The 22,171-nt window shown below is 37.8% G+C and overlaps 1 protein-coding gene across 4 annotated transcripts in view; it reads right to left on the bottom strand.

Annotated features, from left to right (window-relative positions):
- LOC110454375 (metastasis suppressor protein 1-like) overlaps positions 1 to 19,926 on the bottom strand; it is a 104,220-nt gene extending 84,294 nt beyond the window's left edge. For all 4 annotated transcript variants that reach the window (XM_021503843.1, XM_021503846.1, XM_021503844.1 and 1 more), the window contains exons 1-3: positions 19,525 to 19,926; positions 8,975 to 9,036; positions 3,099 to 3,172 (exon numbers count right to left, since the gene is read on the bottom strand). In XM_021503843.1, coding sequence (XP_021359518.1) covers positions 3,099 to 3,172; positions 8,975 to 9,036; positions 19,525 to 19,593 — 205 coding nt within the window. In that variant the 5' untranslated portion in view covers positions 19,594 to 19,926. The remainder of the gene's footprint in view (positions 1 to 3,098; positions 3,173 to 8,974; positions 9,037 to 19,524) is intronic.
- Between the last annotated feature and the right edge of the window lie 2,245 nt (positions 19,927 to 22,171).

Raw genomic sequence — 22,171 nt, 5'->3', positions numbered from 1 at the left:
ATGTGAGAGTTCTATATCACGTTGATGTTAAGTACTGTATATGAGAGTTCGATATCACGTGATGTTAAGTACTGTATATGAGAGTTAATTATCACGTGATGTTAAGTGCTGTATGTGAGAGTTCTATATCATGTGATGTTAAGTGCTGTATGTGAGAGTTAGATATCACGTGATGTTAAAGTACTGTATGTGAGAGTTAGATATCATGTCATGTTAAGTACTGTATGTGAGAGTTCACGTGATGTTAAGTACTGTATGTGAGAGTTAGATATCATGTGATGTTAAGTACTGTATGTGAGAGTTAGATATCACATGATATTAAGTACTGTATATGAGTTAGATATCACGTGATGTTAAGTACTGTATGTGAAAGTTCTATATCATGTGATGTTAAGTACTGTATATGAGAGTTAGATATCATGTGATGTTAAAGTACTGTATGTGAGAGTTAGATATCACGTGATCTTAAGTGCTGTATGTGAGAGTTCTATATCATGTGATGTTAAGTACTGTATATGAGACTTAGATATCACGTGATGTTAAGTTCTGTATGTGAAAGTAAGATATCATGTGATGTTAAGTACTGTATGAGAGAGTAAGATATCATGTGATGTTAAGTACTGTATGAGAGAGTAAGATATCATGTGATGTTAAGTACTGTATGAGAGAGTAAGATATCATGTGATGTTAAGTACTGTATGAGAGAGTAAGATATCATGTGATGTTAAGTACTGTATGTGAGAGTTTGTATATGAGAGTTAGATATCACGTGATGTTAAGTACTGTATGTGAAAGTAAGATATCATGTGATGTTAAGTACTGTATGTGAGAGTTCACGTGATGTTAAGTACTGTATGTGAGGGTTAGATATCAGGTGATGTAAAGTATGTATATGAGAATTCGATATCACGTGATATTAAGTACTGTATATGAGAGTTAGACATCACGTGATGTTAAGTTCTGTATGTGAAAGTAAGATATCATGTGATGTTAAGTACTGCATGTGAGAGTGAGATATCACGTGATGTTAAGTACTGTATGTGAGAGTTAAATATCACGTGATGTTAAGTACTGTATATGAGAGTTAGACATCACGTGATGTTAAGTTCTGTATGTGAGAGTTAGATATCTCATGATGTTAAGTACTGTATGTGAGTGTGAGATATCATGTGATGTTAAGTACTCCATGTGAGAGTGAGATATCACGTGATGTAAAGTACTGTATGTGAGAGTTAGATATCAGGTGATTTAAAGTATTTATATGAGAATTCGATATCACGTGATATTAAGTACTGTATATGAGAGTTAGACATCACGTGATGTTAAGTTCTGTATGTGAGAGTTAGATATCTCATGATGTTAAGTACTGTATGTGAGTGTGAGATATCATGTGATGTTAAGTACTCCATGTGAGAGTGAGATATCACGTGATGTAAAGTACTGTATGTGAGAGTTAGATATCATTTGATGTTAAGTACTGTATGTGAGAGTGAGATATCATATCACGTGATGTTAAGTACTGTATTTGAAAATTAGATATCAAGTGATGTTAAGTACTGTATGTGAGAGTTAGATATCAGGTGATGTAAAGGATTTATATGAGAATTCAATATCACGTGATGTTAAGTTCTGTATGTGAAAGTAAGATATCATGTGATGTTAAGTACTGTATGTGAGAGTTAGATATCAGGTGATGTAAAGTATTTATATGAGAATTCAATATCACGTGATGTTAAGTTCTGTATGTGAGAGTTAGATATCACATGATGTTAAGTACTGTATGTGAGAGTGAGATATCATGTGATGTTAAGTACTGCATGTGAGAGTGAGATATCACGTGATGTTAAGTACTGTATGTGAGAGTTCTATATCATGTGATGTTAAGTACTGTATGTGAGAGTTCTATATCACGTGATGTTAAGTACTGTATGTGAGAGTAAAATATCACGTGATGTTAAGTACTGTATGTGAGAGTTAGATATCACGTGATGTTAAGTGCTGTATGTGAGAGTTCTATATCATGTGATGTTAAGTACTGTATGTGAGAGTAAAATATCACGTGATGTTGAGTACTGTGTGTGAGAGTTAGATATCACGTGATGTTAAGTGCTGTATGTGAGAGTTATATATCATGTGATGTTAAGTACTGTATGTGAGAGTAAGATATCATGTGACGTTAAGTATTGTATGTGAGAGTTAGATACCATGTGATGTTAAGTACTGTATGTGAGAGGTAGATATCATGTGATGTTAAGTACTGTATGTGAGAGTAAAATATCACGTGATGTTAAGTACTGTATGTGAGAGTGAGATATCACGTGATGTAAAAGTACTGGATGTGAGAGTTCTATATCACGTGATGTTAAGTACTGTATGTGAGAGTTAGAGATCACGTGATGTTAAGTACTGTATGTGAGAGTAAAATATCACGTGATGTTAAGTACTGTATGTGAGAGTTAGATATCACGTGATATTAAGTACTGTATATGAGAGTTAGATATCACGTGATGTTAAGTATTGTATGTGAGAGTAAGATATCATGTGATGTTAAGTCCTATATGTATGAGTTAGATATCATGTGATGTTGAGTACTGTATGTGTGAGTTAGATATCACGTGATATTAAGTGCTGTATATGAGAGTTAGATATCATGTGATATTAAGTATTGTATGTGAGAGTTAGATATCATGTGATGTTAAGTACTGTATATGAGAGTTAGATATCACGTGATGTAAAGTACTGTATATGAGAGTTAGATATCACGTGATGTTAAAGTACTGTATGTGAGAGTGAGATATCATGTGATGTTAAGTATTGTATGCGAGAGTTAGATATCACGTGATGTAAAGTACTGTATGTGAGAGTTTGATATCATGTGATGTTAAGAACTGTGGATGAGAGTTTGATATCAGCCACTACTTGGTTTCTACGTCTGATGGAACATATTCGAATCCATTATGTTTAATTATACAACAAAGAGACGCTGACAAACTTCTTATTCCATCTATACACATTCAAATTTCTTTGGTGGTAAAGTTAAGTGTTCTAGGTCACTACCAGAGCACTACATATATATTAAAGGGGATAATCAGACTTACCTCTTGATCCTGTTGCCATGTCTGCAACCTTCTGGAAAGCATCTAAAAATGCGCCAATGGCACCTAGTGTAGCTCTGCAACATACATCAGTAACACTTAATAAGAATAGTATTGTAATGAACTTTATTACTCAAATATCACTGCAAATGTTATTTGAAAGCTACAATCAAACAAGTTCTCATCCTAACAGTGGCCATTACAGAAGTCCCCAAAACAACCCACACAGAGGTCAATGTAACAACCCACACAGACAGAGGTTAATATAACAACCCACATGGAGGTCAATGTAACAACCCACACAGAGGTTAATAAAACAACCCACACAGAGGTCAATATACCAACCCACACACAGGTTAATAAAACAACCCACACAGAGGTCAATATAACAATCCACACACAGGTTAATATAACAACCCACACAGAGGTCAATATACCAACCCACACACAGGTTAATAAAACAACCCACACAGAGGTTAATATAACAAACTACACAGAGGTTAATATAACAACCCACACAGAGGTCAATTCAACAACCCACACAGAGGTCAATATACCAACCCACACACAGGTCAATATACCAACCTACACACAGGTCAATATACCGACCTACACAGAGGTCAATATACCAACCCACACAGAGGTCAATATACCAACCCACACACAGGTCAATATACCAACCTACACACAGGTCAATATACCAACCTACACAGAGGTCAATATACCAACCCACACACAGGTCAATATACCAACCCACACACAGGTCAATATACCGACCTACACACAGGTCAATATACCAACCTACACAGAGGTCAATATACCAACCCACACAGAGGTCAATATACCGACCCACACACAGGTCAATATAACAACCCACATAGAGGTCAATATAACAACCCACGCAGAGGTTAATTTTAACAATAAGTCAATACCAATTTAAATCAAAATTGGCCAATATTTATAAAATTACAACCAATCAAAGGCTATATGGCAGCCATCTTGGATATGCAGTGGTTAAAACAAAGGTGTCTCCCACATCTAGCCATGTCTACTAAGACTCATATGACATTTCATAGGAATTCACCTTGCATTTTCTCAGATAATGGTGGGCCTACTTTTCACCAATTTCAACCCACCCACAGGTTAATATAACAACCTACACAGAGGTTAATATACCAACCCACACACAGGTCAATATATAAACAACTTACCAGTGGCAATCTTGGATGTACAACTGCATGCAGCCGAATGATAGTTTACCAAAAAATGGTGGAACATGCGGAGCAAATTAGAGGAAGCATGACAATAATAAGTTCTGATTGTAACAGCAGCTATGATAGAAGTCCTGAAATGACCTTCGTTGCTATGTTAAACCATGTAAACAAGAGACTCAGAGGGCCTGTATTGCTCACCATGACCTTTATGCCCAGCAAGATTTAATGTTATGGCTCAGGAATTAAATAAGTCCCTAGGGTTTGGGCAAGACCCCAGATCATTTCTTATTATATTTATCATGATTGTGTTTGTTTCTTGATGCTCTACAAATATATACATGTTATTGGGTGGGGATCTATATAACGTCAAAGTTAAACATTCTTTTTTGCCCAGCCCCTAAGATCCGGGGAGTCAGTCTGTCTTTCTTTTTAATTGTGAATCCTCACTTCCTGAAAAAGCTTCAACTCCTCCTAACTTTGTTCCAGAGGAGAAGTTGCCTAAACCAATATGACAGAATAATCCTTTTTTGGCCTCGTTCCTCAGTCCCTACCTAGGGGGGCCATTTTTATATTTTTTACAATTTTGAATCTCCACCACCTTAGGGGTTACCAAATAAATTGTACAATTTTAAATCCCCACCACTTAAGAATGCTTCCATCCAAATCTGGTTGAAATCTATCTCTTAGATTCAGACAAGTCATGTTATGACCCTTTTTGGCCCGTCCTTCATTTGTACATTTTTGAATCCTCACCACCTAATGATGCTTCCAGGCAAATTTGGTTAAATTCCCATCAGCAGTAATGAAGAAGACGCTGTTTTGTTGACCGACACACGCCACAGCATGGCATTGACACACCTTGGTCCTTTGGACCAGATGAGTTAATTATGCTATTCTATGTAAATGGCATATTTTATCTCCATATAGCAAATCTTATCGAAATCAGTTAATATCGAAATTTTGACCGATGAGAGGTCATGATGGCACCCATCTTCGAAGTGCCGTTGTGTAGAAAAGCTTTCTTTCATAACCATGTTTACCAATACTCATATTAATTTTCATTGAAATCTGTCTTGCAGTTTCTGAGAAAATGGAGGGCAACATTTCAACAAATCAGAAACTGCAGCAGCTATGTTGAATGCGGTACTGCAATCATGCAGCCCAATACTCACAAGAGGCATCACTGGAATCCAACTTTTTAAGGAAAACGGTGGAACAAATTCATGGAGAAGGGAAGTAACTAGATTTGCAATTGAGAGCAATAGTCACCCTGACACCCCTACCCCCACCCCCATCCCATTTCAATATTGAAACTTAAAATTTGTTGGGGCTATTCCTCAAAAAAAGCATGAGGGATCTTTCTGAAAAGAAACAAGAATGTTTTTGGTGGTACCTACATGTTCATTTTTGTAGTTATGCATATTGAATCTTGGGACCGATTGAAAAACCAAGATGTCCGACAAGCCAATCTCAAATTTCACATGTAGATTCCACATCCTTCTAATTAGTTGTGCATATCCTTATAGCACTGTAAATTTCATCTTATGAGACTATAACTGAAGTTGGTCTTTGCACCTCCGAGCAACTTAACAGTGTCACTACCGAACTTATCAGTATCTTCTGCTTTGCTCCCGAACACCAGCTGCCTGTCTCAAGTGTCTGTGTGATCAACAGACAATTGTATGCCTGGATTTTTCACCAATTCAACCTTCTCCGGTTGCACGATCAACATCAACAACATGCCGGACTTCAAATGTAACTCTGACCTGATTACTGCAGACTTCCGTTGAGTGCGTGTGCCGGATATAGGTCGCAATAAAATCGGAAAATGTTTTACGACACTTGATTAGTTACTTACAAAATGTTATTTGTTACTATTTATGAATCGAGAATATGATATATATATATATTAAAAACAAATGAATTATTAAAGAAAGTTGCGGAGTCATTTCAATTGTGTATGGGAAATAGCGCTTGACGTCAGCTGTTATCTTTGTGCCGTTCTAGATATTGACCTGACATGACGGTAATAAGCGGGAAATTTGAAATTTGGAAAAGACATAAATTATTTTTTGCGAATTCTTATTATGGAAATATAAATATAAAGCACTGTACATATCCTTATAGCACTGTACATATAGCACTGTACATATAGCACTGTACATATCCTTATAGCACTGTACATATAGCACTGTACATATAGCACTGTACATATAGCACTGTACATATCCTTATAGCACTGTACATATCCTTATAGCACTGTACATATCCTTATAGCACTGTACATATCCTTATAGCACTGTACATATCCTTATAGCACTGTACATATCCTTATAGCACTGTACATATCCTTATAGCACTGTACATATCCTTATAGCACTGTACATATCCTTATAGCACTGTACATATAGCACTGTACATATCCTTATAGCACTGTACATATCATTATAGCACTGTACATATAGCACTGTACATATCATTATAGCACTGTACACATCATTATAGCACTGTACATATCATTATAGCACTGTACATATCCTTATAGCACTGTACATATAGCACTGTACATATCCTTATAGCACTGTACATATCCTTATAGCACTGTACATATAGCACTGTACATATCCTTATAGCACTGTACATATCATTATAGCACTGTACATATAGCACTGTACATATCATTATAGCACTGTACACATCCTTATAACACAGTACATATCCTTATAGCACTGTACACATCATTATAGCACTGTACATATCATTATAGCACTGTACATATCCTTATAGCACTGTACACATCCTTATAACACAGTACATATCATTATAGCACTGTACATATCATTATAGCACTGTACATATCATTATAGCACTGTACACACCATTATAGCACTGTACATGTACAGCCAAAGATTTAAATGTGCATTGAAAAATCAGCTCTATCAACAGATTAATTATATTGCAATGGAGGCCAAAGTTTGAGTGCATAAAAACTAATATTTTTTTGGCAGCACTTATATAATTACTGTAGCACCAAACACAAATGTGTTCAGCCACAATGAGTGTGCTTCGTTATTCCTTGGTTTCACCGGAAGTGGAGGACAACTCACTTAAATAAGACAACCTCTCAAGTCACACAATTTCCTGTGCAAATGGAGAAATATGAGAATTTAATCATCCCATGTCTAAATGTAGGGCAGAACACAACAAAGAGTCCCAGAGGGCCTGTATCGCTCACCTGGATAATTTAGCAACCATGTCCATTGCAAAATATTCTCATCAAATTAAACATAATACTGTAACTATTTCCAAATATTGGTTCTGTCTTATGGCAACACCAGTCCCTCATTGGGTCCCCTTTTTTCTACCCCCACGAAGTGGGATTGATTTTAAACATTAATGTCAATTTCCCGTGTTGAACCCCAACCCTCTTCCTAAAGGAGGCCAAATGCACTCTCTCCATTTTTTTAAAAATTGAAACCCCTTTGCCGAAGATGCTCTGGACCAAATTTGGTAAAAATCCCTCCAATCTTATAAAAAGGGAAGGATTTTAAAGATTTCCCTCAAGTTTCCCTGGGAGACATACTCTCCATTTACAAAAAAAAATGTCTTTGCCAAGGTTTCTCTACAGAAAATTTGGTTAAAATCCCTCCAAACGAACTGAATAAGAAGAATTATTAAGACGTTCCTCTAATAGGCTCCACCCATCTGCCCCAAAGGCAGGGGCACATCCTCCATTTATACAAAATGGAAATCCAAATGATGCTCTAGAATATATAAGTTTGGTTCAAATCCTTTCATCGGTTTATTTAAAAGGAGAAGGATTTTGATATTTTTCTCTATTCCCCCTATTGGGCCCCACCCCTCTGCCTCAAAGGGGGGTCACAGCCTCCATTTATACAAAGTTTAGCCCCCTTTCCTTAAGGATGTTCAAGAACACATTTGGTTTAAATACCCACATTAATGCAAAAGGAGAAAGATTTTGGTGATAGTGGGCTAAAAAGGTTGTTCAAAAGTTTTAACACATTTGACCCCAATGACCTCCACTGAAGGTTTAGGTCATGATCATCCAGGCCACTTCAAGAACTTCATAACACTACATCCCAGGAATCTACTGGTCAAGTATCATCACTTTTGGGCCTCCTGGTTATTCAGAAGAAGTTGTTTGAAAACGTTCATATATTTGACCACTGTGGTTTTGAAAGTAGGAAAATTCATAGCACTCTATGCAATCCAATGTACCTACTGGCCAAATACCAAAGAAAAAGTTGCTTAAAGGGTTTTAAAACATTTGACATGTGTGATCTTGAAAGTAGGTCAAGGTTATTTATTGAGAAACCATAAAGCACTAGTACTCCATCCATGGTACCTACTGGCCAAATATCATGATCCTAGGTCCTCCTGTTCTTTAAAGAAGTCTTTCTGAGAAAAAAATGACAGATGACAGACTACAAGACCATACCATAAGCTCACAAGCACTTACCTGCCAGGTGAACTAACAAGAACAGATCATGAGGGTGAAATAAATCTTTAAGGAAGTTATTACAGGTAAATTATGATTATATAATTTGGGGCAGAGGGGTGGAGCCTAATAGAGGAACTTCTTTAATGTATATATATACATGCAGAGTATATATATATACAGCACATGTACAAGATCAAACTTACTTGAGGGAAGAGTGCAGCTTGGCAGCCTTACAAGTGAAATCTTCCCAAATGAAGGAGCTGCCCTGAAAAATGAAACATAAGTATCAATGTAGACTTAATTGTCAATACGTAATTCCACAAGAGGTTCAGAAGGCCTGTATTGCTCACCTGGATAGTTGTAGGCTAGCATGGGAAAATATTCTCATTAAAAGTATTTAATTCCTGGTAGCATGATAGTGTTTATCTCCTCATGACCAGCACGCATACAATGTATATTATAATAGGGTCTAGTGATCATGATATTAACTGTTTGTAAGGTAACGTCCACAGGGGCAATTTGTGAGTGCATTCAGCTTTTCATATACATGGTCAGTAGGGCTGTAACGATACACCTACAAAAATGTATGCCACAATACGATACGTATCACGATATCTACCCACGATACGATACATTTTGATACGATACAGGATGACGAAATGTTATGCTTCCTCTTCAAATGCGTCGCCATGTTTGATGTGTTCCCCGACTTGTAACTTAAATCTACGAAACATATGCGGCAAGTGGAGAGTGATTTTCCATCAGGGACATTTAGCAGGAATCCAAAACGCTGCCAAACAGGCGTGCGAAAGGAAGCGGGAGAATTTGTTTAACCCTTTATGCTGCTACATTGTTTTTTTATGTAAAGGGGCACCACTGCTGAATTAATTATTGAAATATAGATTAATTTACTTGATTTTTCAAATGTGCATAACTTGAAAAATGTATGTTATATGTGAATAAAAGTTATATGAAAATTGTTAGTTATTGTCTCTAGTTTACATTTTTCAGAAAGATCCATCCAGTACTTGAGATATAGAGAACAAACTTCAAACAGAGCCCCACCCCTATGCCTCTACGGGGGTCATACCAACCAATTATACAAAATTGAGTCACAGCCACTCAAGGATGCTCCACACTAAATAAGGATAAAATCCCTTGATCCCAATGGTAGGAGAAGGATTTTAAAGGTTTTACCTCTATTTTCCCTGTTGGGCCCCACCTCTCTGCCTACAGGGGGGTCAGACACACCGTTTATACAAAATTGGTTCCCTGACCAAACCCCTAGGGACCTAGTTTCTAAGTCATAGCTTGGTTCCCCTTTACCCAAGGATGTTCCACACCGAATATGGACCAACTCCTTTCATTCCTACAGAAGAAGAAGGATTTTAAAGAATAATTTGCTATGTTTCCCCTATTGGGCCCCGCCCCTCAGGCCCCTGCAGAGCCAGACCCTTGATTTATACAAAATTGGATCCCCTTCACCAAAGGATGCTTCTGACCAAATATGGACCAAATCCTTTCATTCCTACAGAAGAAGCAGGATTTTAAAGAATAATTTGCTATGTTTCCCCTATTTGGCTCCGCCCATCAGGCCCCTGGGGCCCCTTTCATGGCCAATCATGATACTGTGGTTACAAATACGGTAAGAAAGGGGAGATAATCAATCAGTGAGTAACAATGAAGTCAATACAGTGGAAAGGATAAACTTAGTTGACACATTTTAAAATAAGAGGGAAAAATGAAGTTAAAAATGGTAATTTCATGATTGAAAAACACAAAAAGATTTCCTTATCACGCGAGAGGATAATATTTGCATTTCCTGGAAAAGTTTATAAACTTTAGGAGCTGTTCCTTTTTACAAAATTGCACATTCAAATATACCATTCATTGAAAGAACTGGAATTCCTTAGAGATTGTTAAACCCTTATATTGTATGCATGAAAATGGTTTCAATGTCCTGTACCTTTGCCACATCTTGAAAATGTAGTCAGAAATTCAACATTCTTTCCCGTATATTGTTCTAATTGTTGAACAGACACTCCTTACCTTCCCTGACACTGGAGCTGGATATAGTAATGCAAAAACACTTGTATCCATTACGAAGGATACACTCAGACTGGGCTATTGAGAATAAAGACAAACTTACCTGATTCTGATTAGTACTCACTCACACAGGTACATGTAAATTATCTGCAGTGTAGGGTAGGTAAAGGTTATTGCATGGTTTTCGAGTAACAAGGGATTTATTACACCCGAGCGAAGCGAGGGTGTAATAAGTGCCGAGTGACGAGAAATCATGCAATAACTGGCTTACTGCATGCTGCCCAACTCGAACAAAACAGAAAAATTGAGTAAAAAATGTTCACCTGGACAATCTTTTTATCTACCCTACATGTACACTGCAGATAATTTACATGTACCTGTGTGAGTAATAATCACAACCAGGTAAGATTGTCTTTATTCTCAATAGCCCAGTCTGAGTGTATCCTTCATAATGGATACAAGTGTTTTTGGATTACTATCCAGCTCCAGTGTCAGGGAAGTTAAGGAGTGTCTGTTCAACAATAGGAACAAAATACGGGAAACAATGTTGAATTTCTGACTACATTTTCAGTTTAATTTTCAAGATGTGGCAAAGGTACAGGATATTGAAACCATTTTCATGCATACAATATAAGGGTTTAACAATCTCTAAGGAATTCCAGTTCTTTCATTAATGGTATATTTGAATGTGCAATTTTGTATAAAGGAACAGCTTCTAAAGATTATAAACTTTTCCAGGAAATGCTTATCCTCTCACGTGATAAGGAAATCTTTTTGTTTGTTTATCAATCATGAATTACCATTTTTAACTTCTTCTTTTTTCTTATTTTAAATGTGTCAACTTATTATATAAGTTTATCCTTTCCCCTGTATTGTTTTACTGATTGATTATCTCCCCTTTCTTACAGCATTTGTGACCACAGTCCACTGGGCACACACCCTTTCATGGTCATGTAATCATGATTGGCCTTGAAAGGGGATTATGTGTGCAGTGGACTGTGGTAGCAAGTGATTTATTGCCTACACTTTTTCATTGTGAGAGGTGGGAAGCATGCAGTAAGTAAAAAGATTGTCCAGGTGAACAGTTTTTTATTCAACTTTTCTGTTTTGTTCGAGTTGGGAAGCATGCAGTAAGCCAGTTATTGCATGATTTCTCGCCAATGACCAAAGCACAGGTAAACTGGCTCCTTCGATTCACATGTACAGCCCTAGGCCTGGGGCAACAATTGCAAGTGATCATGATCACCCAAGCATGACTGTTAACGTTGGTGGCAATGAATGGTGGAAAATTTTACTGAAATTGGGGAAAGTTATGTCGATTGGGAATTTCCCTCAGAAATAGGGTAAATATTACCCCATATGTGAGGAAATTTCCCCGAATAAAATCCCTATATATATATATACAGACAGTGGAGAACTGATCAGGAATGTTGATAGAGTTATCAACAGGAAGAAACCAACAGTAATAAGGGATATGAATCATTGAGAACAATAATACATTATACTTCAACATCCTTGCCGGACATGCCTTCATCAACCAACACACCACAGTATACTGTGATTCAGGCCAAGATACAAGTCTGGTCTGTCAATACACACATAATATATTCAAGGTTGCTAACTGTTCAAATTCCCCTATAGTAAAATGACCCTGTTCCAGAAAACAAGCAATTTTGTCAAAACCATTCATAGTATATGACGCCAGGAGCAGTCTAAATCGACAGGAAAATATGTTTTCTTTATTTTGATGTATGATTTGCCTTATTTATGCAGTATAATTTTTGGTAGACTTCATGAAACATTAAACAAGAGGCCCAATGGGCCTGAATCGCTCACCTGGTATTAATCTCACACTTTTAATCTTAAACGTGGACTAAAATACTGCTAGAGGCAGAATATCAGTGTTTGATTCATAAGAACCTATTAAAAGATTTAAACATATGACGACTGAGACCTTTAATGTTGAACAAGGACATTAGGTTGAACAGATTTTATAGTCTTCCAACCCAGCATGCTTTTGCCAAAATATCATTACCCTGGACCTTTTCGTTATACAGAACAAGTCATTAAAAGATTTAAACATATATTGACCACTGTGACCTTGAATATGGGCGAAGGTCATTCATTTTAACAAACTTGGTAGCCCTTCATCTCAGCATGCTACTGGCCAAATATCATCACCCAGTGCATTTTGGTTATTCAGAAGAAGTTGTTTTAAAGTTTCTAACATATTTGACCCCTGTGACCTTGAATATAGGTGAAGGTCATTCATTTGAACAATCTTGATAGCCCTTTACCCCAGCATGCTACTGGCCAAATATCATCACCCAGGGCAATTTGGTTATTCAGAAGAAGTTGTTTTAAAGTTTCTAACATATTTGACCCCTGTGACCTTGAATATAGATGAAGGTCATTCATTTGAACAATCTTGATAGCCCTTTACCCCAGCATGCTACTGGCCATATATCATCACCCAGGGCATTTTGGTTATTCAGAAGAAGTTGTTTTAAAGTTTTTAACATATTTGACCCCTGTGACCTTGAATATGGGTGAAGGTCATTCATTTGAACAAACTTGATAGCCCTTCATCCTAGCATGCTACAGGCCCAATATCAGTACCCTCGGCCTCTTGGTTATCGAGAAGAAGTTGTTTGAAGATTTTAACACATTTGACCACTGTGACCTTGAAAGTGGGTCAAGGTCATTCATTCGGACAAACTTGGTAGCCCTTCATCCCAGCATGCTAAAGGCCCAATATCAGTACTCTGGGCCTTTTGGTTATTAAGAAGTCGTTTGAAGATTTTAACACATTTGACCCCTGTGACCTTGAAAGTGGGTCAAGGTCATTCAATCAAACAAACTTGGTAGCCCTTCATCCCAGCATGCTACAGGCCCAGTATCAGTACCCTCGGCCTTTTGGTTATTGAGAAGAAGTCGTTTGAAGATTTTAAGACATTTGACTTCTGTGACCTTGGAAGTGGGTAAAGGTAATTCATTTGAACAAACTTGGTAGCCCTTCATCCCAGCATGCTAAAGGCCCAATATCAATACCCTGGGCCTTTTGGTTATTGAGAAAAAGTTGTTTGAAGATTTAAAGACATTTGACCCCTGTGACCTTGAAAGTGGGTCAAGGTCATTCATTTGAACAAACTTTGTAGCCCTTCATCTCAGCATGCTACTGGCCAAATATCATCACCCTGGGCATTTTGGTTATTTAGAAGAAGTTGTTTAAAGTTTTTTTAAAACAATTTAGCCCTGTGACCTTGAATATAATTAAAGGTCATTCATTTGAACAAACTTGGTAGCCTTTCACCCAAGCATGCTACTGGCCAAATATCATCTCCCTGGGCAATTTGGTTGTTGAGAAGATGTTTAAAGTTTTTAACATATTTGACCCCTGTGGCCTTGAAAATGGGTGAAGGTCATTAATTTTAACAAACTTTGTAGCCCTTCATCCTAGTTTGCTTCTGAGGGCCTGTATCGCTCACCTGAATATAATTAAAGTAATTATAATTGGTATGAAGTAAAGATATAGCACTCCATGGTAGGTGCTGTAAGTACATATGAAATTTCAGAAAGATCCATCCAATTCTTGAGATATAGAGAACAAACTTCAAACAGAGCCCCACCCCTACACCTCTACGGGGGTCATACCAACCAATTATACAAAATTGAGTCACAGCCACTCAAGGATGCTCCACACTAAATAAGGATAAAATCCCTTAATCCTGATGGTCGGAGAAGGATTTTAAAGTTTTTCCCTCTATTTTCCCTATTGGGCCCCGCCTCTCTGCCTACAGGCGGGTCAGACACACTGTTTATACAAAATTGGTTCCCCTTTACCCAAGGATGTTCCACACCAAATATGGAACAAATCTTTTCATTCCGGCAGAAGAAGGATTTTAAAGAATAATTTGCTATGTTTTCCCTAATGGGCCCCGCCCCTCAGGCCCCTGGGGAGCCAGACCCATGGTATATTATACAATTTTTTCATGGCTATTTGGGGAACAGTCAAAACTATCATCCCGAGGTAGGGGGAAGCCCTGGGGAACTGTTTGCCCGAGGCCGCTAGGCCAAGGGCAAACAGTTCCACAGGGCTTCCCCCTACCGAGGGATGATAGTTTTGACTGTTCCCAAAATAACCATGAAACAATTGTTTTATTACCAAATAAATATTAGTATCAATGCTGCATGCAATGTTGCCATTGCTTCAACACTGAGTTGCGGTCACCGAAACGCTTGAACGGGGCTCTCGAGGGGGGATTTCTGCGCATCGAATTCGCGCCGGGTAACAGTTCGCTCCGACCGGGAAAACAGTTTTGACTGTTTCACCCCTACAGCCGAAATTGGACAAAAGGCCAGAAACAGTCAAAAATGATTAATTATAATTTATATAGACTATTGGGTAATAAACAAAATTGATTCCCCTTTACCCAAGGTGCTCCACACCAAATATGGAACAAATCCTTTCATTCCTACAGAAGAAGAAGGATTTCAAAAAATAATTTGCTATGTTTCCCCTAGCTATTGGGCCCTGCCGCTCAGGCACCTGGGGGGCCAGATCCACGGGGTATACAAAATTGGTTCATCTTTACCTAAAAATGCTTCAGACCAAATATGGACCAAATCCTTTCATTCCTACAGAAGAAGAAGGATTTTCAAGAATAATTTGCTATGTTTCTCTATTGGGCCCCGCCCCTCAGGCCCCTGGGGGCAAGACCCTTGATTTATACAAAATTGGATCCCCTTCACCCAAGGATGCTTCAGACCAAATATGGACCAAATCCTTTCATTCCTACAGAAGAAGAAGGATTTTAAAGAATTTGCTATATTTCCCCTATTGGGCCCCGCCCCTCAGCCCCCAGGGGGGCCAGACCCACCATTTATACAAACTTTGTTCCCCTTTAGCCAAGGATGCTTCTTACCAAATATGGACCAAATTCTTTCATTCCTACAGAAGGAGAAGGATTTTAAAGAAGAATAATTTGCTATGTTTCCCCTATTGGGCCCCGCCCCTCAGGCCCCTGGTGAGCCAGACCCATGGTTTATACAAAATTGGTTCCCAACTACCCAAAGATGCTCCACACCAAATATGGACCAAATCCTTTCATTCCTTCAGAAGAAGAAGGATTTTAAAGAATAATTTGCTGTATTTCCCCTATTGGGCCCCACCCCTCAGGTACCTGGCATGGGGGGCCAGATCCACGGTTTATACAAAATTGGTTCCCTTTCACCCAAGGATGCTTCAGACTAAATATGGAACAAATCCTTCCATTCCTACAGAAGAAGAAGGATTTTAAAGAATTTGCTACATTTCCCCTATTGGGCCCTGCCCCTCAGCCCCCAGGGGGCCAGATCCACCATTTATACAAACTTTGTTCCCCTTCCCCCAAGGATGCTTCTGACCAAATATGGAAAAAATCCTTTCATTCCTACAGAAGAAGAAGGATTTTAAAGAAGAATTTGCTATATTTCCCCTATTTGGCCCCTGGGGGGCCAGACCCACCATTTATATAAAATTGGTTCTTCTTCACCCAAGGATGCTTCACATCAAATTTTGTTAAAATCCGCTCAGTGCTTATGACTAGTAGTGTTAAGTTGACGGACGACGGACGCTGCGGTATGGCATAAGCTCACCTTGGTCCTTCGGACCAGGTGAGCTAAAAACCTGGGGGGAGCTCCCTGCCCTGCTCTCCCCCGGCTCGAGGCTTTGCCAGTTTTTAATGTACTGGAGGCTGGGCATGCGGCCCGGATCATATAGTACCACCTGATAATCAAAAGGTACCTTTTGTTTTAAATGATAATTAAACCTCTGTATAATGCTAGCTGTGAGCGCCAAAATGGCAGCACTGGCTGTATGCTCCCAAGGGAGTTGAGAAAGATATTGGCCGGTTGCAAAGGCCCTATAACCACGGATAAGAATTAGTGAACCGCTTTGAGACGACCAACAAACTAGGTTGTGATAAAGCGATTTATTATTTTTTTATATTATTCCCGACAAGTGATTGGACAGGAGTGCATCACGTGTCCACTGATAAAAACTGATATTGACTTGGAGCGCATGATTTTTGTTGAAAGACTGGGTGTTTCTAAAAATAGAATTATGACGTATCTCCAACGAACGCATCATCCCGCTTCCGTAGATTTTTCCTGTGATTTTTTTTTCAGATTGGTAACATTACTCTTTTGAAAATAATAAAACAATTGTAGCCTTTGACTTCGGTCGATACCTGGATTTATCGACCCGAGAAAAGACATATTGACCACGGACTGCTTCCTCTGTCAATATATCTTTTCTCGGGTCGATAATTAGAGGTTATTATATGATCATTTTGATATCATATCCCTTATTAGCCCTCGGTCCCGATATCAGCCGGGACCGAGGGCTAATAAGGGATATGATATTAAAATGGTCATATTATAAACTTTTTATCATATATGTTCAAGCAACAAAAAATCAAGTCAACAGGAAAAACCAATTAGATAATTTAATCAACAATGTCAACTGAAACAGGTAATTACAAGATGATATTCAGTCAATTCTGAATAAATATCGTTTCAAATCAATGCTGTCAGTAATTATTAGTCCGACTACTACTATAGTATTCATTGCAGATGAAACACAATGAAAAAAAAACCTGACAGCACAAATCTGGATTCTACTCGGAACGCTTCGGGCGCTTCCCATATCCAATACAGAAGTAGAGATGTTCCGAACAGGGAGCGCACTACAAGAATTGTTATTGCATGGGGGGTGCATTACGAGAAACTTATCACACGGGTGACCGGAAGTGGTATCAGGAGTGGTCAGAAGTTATAAAATATGCAAAAACACTCATATTCTGAGTAAAGATATGATAAATCCAGGTATCGACCTCAGCCAAATGCTTTAATTGAATAATATAAGAACCTTGAATTATTATTATTATTATTATTAATATTATTTATTACATACTTACTAATAAATACAGGTTTTTTGTATATGCGATACGACACACTTGTGTTACCCATATCAGCCCTCGCCGTATTACCCCCCAAAACCTGTATCAGCCCCCGCCGTATCACACCCCAAAACCCATATCAGCCCGCAAAACCCATATCACACCCCTTTCAATATTTCAAAAATAAAAATAAATCATAAGATAGTGGTTTTTATTAGTAAGTATGTAATAAACAGAATAAAACACGCCTTTTTCCATAACACACCCAGTATCAACCCTCGACCAATATCAGCCCTCGGGCCTTCGGCCCTTGGGCTGATATTGCAGTCTCAGGTTGATACTGGGTGTGATATATGGAAAAAGGCATGTATTATTCTCTATCTATGACAGTTTTAGATATTCTGTGTTCATGTCAAGCCAGAGGTGTATAACGTTAAGTGCTAAAAATATATATGGACCTGTCTAAATATTGGGGAAGAACATTATATTTACTTATCTTATGTTTACTAATAATAACACCCTTTTTGTATGTGTAATGAGTCTAAAATATTTACAAGTTGATATCAGCTGGGGTAATATCACACCCCCTTGGAGTGATATCACACCCCCTTGAAAGCGATATCACGACCCCTAGAAAAATGATATCACACCCCTCGAAAATTTCCGTATTTTGCTGCTTTCGCTTATTGCTGTCTGCTTTGAATGTAAACAAACAAATTGTTTGCATGGAATAACTGCGGTTTCATGGAAAATAATTTAAAGATTGATTTACAAAGTCCCACCAAAATTTCCTGGTGGTGCCACTTCCGCGTTTGGTTTTGCTTTTTAGTGTTACACCTGTCGTCTGCAGATTTTGGAGGAATTGGCAGCAATGCAAGGATTGTTGAATTAGACAAATTAATTGACAACGAACAAATGGAAAAGTAGACGAAACGTGTTATGGATGTAGGGGAACAATTCAATAATGCTAATGATACCGGAGCTTCGGTGGTAAGCATGAGAAACAAAAACACTGAGAAAAATGCAATCGGACATCAAAATATTCACGGATTATCTGATTCTCAAAATGAGTGGAGATCTCTACGGCCATTGAATGGGAAAAAAACATATGATGAAAAGTTTATGATATGACCGTTTTGATATCACCCCCAATCAGCCCGAGAGTCCTAATATATCAACCCACAGGCTTTCGGCCCTCTGGCTGATATGGGGTGTGATATAAAAATGGTCATATAATAATCTCTAATAAGCGAATATAGTTAGGGGTCAACCTACCCTCATGAAGGGTCGACTGAAAGCCTTGTCCATGTTGACTGGATTGACTTAAGTGGTATAGGTAAAGGAAGTAACTGCAAATATACTCTCCGGGTAAAAATACTTACTGTTCCAACTCAATGTGATGCATGCTGCTGTTTAATTTTGGTCAAATTCTTTTATTTGGCAGTTTGGCCTTAATGACACCAAAACTAGACACACAATATCACTTCAACAGTCTTAGCCCTGGGGTTCAGATTATTGATTCATTTAACGAGGGCTGGGGTTACTGTACCCTTCCTTACTATGTCACCAAAATGTAAGTTATAGTTGTGATTTGATCTGGAAATAGTGTAGAAGGGCAAATTTGTACATGCAGTCTACATATCCAAACCCAGGGATACCCGCAGTGAGCTCTCGAAAGGGGCGGCACCCATGTAGCCAGAGTCCCCCATGGCGTGAGTCTGCAGTATTAGACAAGCACTGATGATGGCGAAACATCATATACGTACCCTCATGTCATTGACTATGATCTGGAACAGCCCTCCCAGTACTGTGCAGTCTTTGTCTATACTCTCCATATCTAAATGTAACAGAATGCCGGTTACTTAGAAATCTTCCAGAAACTGTTGAACTCCTTTACGCTGAATCTGTGAATACACACATTTCCGTTCTAAACAAAAGATCAACGCAGCGATTTTACGTAATTTCCAGCCTAATCAAACGATATATTCCTTCTGTTCATCTATAGCATTATTTCCCGAGACGGTGCTGCCAACACTGAGACTGTGACAGATCAGCCATATCAAAAAAAAGAGTTATCACTATGTAATCCACATATTCTGAACAGTCAGTCGTTCCACTAGTGTTCCTCCATGATCAGTGACCATTTCCGCTCTGACATTATACACATACGGCCGTGTTGAAAATCACGTGATACCCTTGTCACGTTTTGATTGGTTCCTTCTAAAATGACGTAAGGACAGACTCTCATTCATCGAAATTACAGTACAGGGTACAGAGAAACTGGATTTCAACTGTAAGCACTAATTTCATAACGTGAGGGCTAAAAACATGGTTATCTTCCAGTATCAATATTAAAATAATGAAGTGAAAAGCTTTCATTTATACCCCAATTCATGGCAATTGAAAAAAATAATCAAAGTTACTGAAAAACCTTAAAAGTGATGAGTTGTGGCATTTTGTGAAAATTACCTTTTCCCTATGTTTTTTTCTGAAAGGTACTTATATTAATTATACCACGGAGTTAGAGACTAATCTAATTCCATGCTTATACTTAAGTTTTGACACTTAAAGGTAAGTAACCTCATGAGGATGGGGGGGGGGGGGGGGGGGGGNCTGGAATTAATTAATATTAGATGTTGCCCAAAATTTTGCACTTCTCTGGTATTGATATATATCAGAATGGTAATGGCGGTTCTGCATATATATACTAATTTCTGCCAACAAAAATCTAGAACTTCTTTTTTTCTAAGATTGGGACAATTTATACTTTCACTTCCTAGCGGAGCGAGGCGAAGGTATTTTTTGAAGATGTAATACTAAACCGTCTCAAGCACTGCCGAGCGTAGAAAGCAAGAATTAAGTTATCGGACATTATTTCCATTGACAAATAGATCGAGTGAAGCGTAGAATAGTTTTCTGAGTTTCCAAGTTATATTTTATAACGTAGAGTAGTCTATTTATATGTTTGTAAAACAAAATTAATAAAAATGTGGATTTTTGGTTAAAATGTTGATGTTTGTGTCAGGCCATTAAAATGGTCATTTTTCAGTGTTTGAGTTTGAACTTGAGATATACATGTAGCTTAGGCGAGCATTTTGGCAATTAATATTAATTCATTTTGTCATAAATATGAATTCTGTTTGAACTGTTTGTCTTTTATTGAACAAGGTTAACACCCTTACAAGTAATAAATTATGTATATTAAAAGGATGTACACGCCAAGCTTTTATGCTAACATTGGTTATTAGTCACCTGATGAAGTGATGCTAATTAAGGAGGGTGCTACATTGCCTTTGAAATTTTTAAAATTTATATTTTTTAATTGGTATAATAAATCACTCCTGGTGACCATGTGTACTTGAAACCACAGGTGAAAATACAGGTATATCTATCATAAAATAGATTCTACCTCTGAAATAACACTTTACCACATACCTAATTCCAACAGATGGTATAGTCCTCTCCCAACTGACAGGGTGATCACCACACCGTGTGACATTAGAACAATAAGATTAGGTAGAGTCAGTCCGGTGAGCCTTGACCAGAGACGTATCTACTACAGAGTGGCTGTATATGTCTCTGCCTTGACCACTGACCTGACAAGAGACCCTACTAATATATAAACAATGGAGGATTAATCCCCTATTGTTTAGAGTAAAAGTAGTGGACTTCTTGTTTGGGCAACAACCTTAGGCAAATATAGATATTCAAACTGCTGGCAAGGGGATGTCATAGAAAATCATAGTTCAAGCAGAGACACTATAAAGCCAGAGATTGGCAACTCGAGCAGATCTCCATAACGCAGGCTTGAGCCTATTGTTCTTGGAGATCTGCCGCGAGAGTTGGGCTGCAGTCGCCCATATATATGCGGTATCAGCTTTCATTATGTATTTTTTTTTATTAATTACAAGTTTTATAAGTATCATAGACAATTCTTATTTACGGGACACAACAGTTAATTACATGATAATAGTTAGCGTCATTAAATGTTTAAAAAAAATGATATAAGAATATACCATAATTTCAGAGTTATGAGAAGTTATCACTGGCAGCCATTACATTATAGCTAGATCATCACCCATGGTCATCAAACAGTACTGTAGTATTTATAGTGAGCTAAACTATTACCCATGGTCATCGAACAGTACTGTAGTATTTATAGAGATCAAAATCATCACACATGGTCATCAAACAGTACTGTAGTATTTATAAAGATCTAAATCATCACCCTTGGTCATCAAACGGTACTGTAGTATTTATAGAGATCTAAATAATCACACATGATCATCAAACAGAATTGTAGTATTTATAGTGATCTAAATCATCACACATGGTCCTCAAACAGTACTGTAGTATTTATAGAGATCTAAATCATCACACATGATCATCAAACAGTATTGTAGTATTTATAGT

Source organism: Mizuhopecten yessoensis, unplaced genomic scaffold, assembly GCF_002113885.1.
Source record: "Mizuhopecten yessoensis strain PY_sf001 unplaced genomic scaffold, ASM211388v2 scaffold7817, whole genome shotgun sequence".
Taxonomy (NCBI): Eukaryota; Metazoa; Mollusca; class Bivalvia; order Pectinida; family Pectinidae; genus Mizuhopecten; species Mizuhopecten yessoensis.
This window is presented reverse-complemented; position numbering and strand designations above follow the sequence as displayed.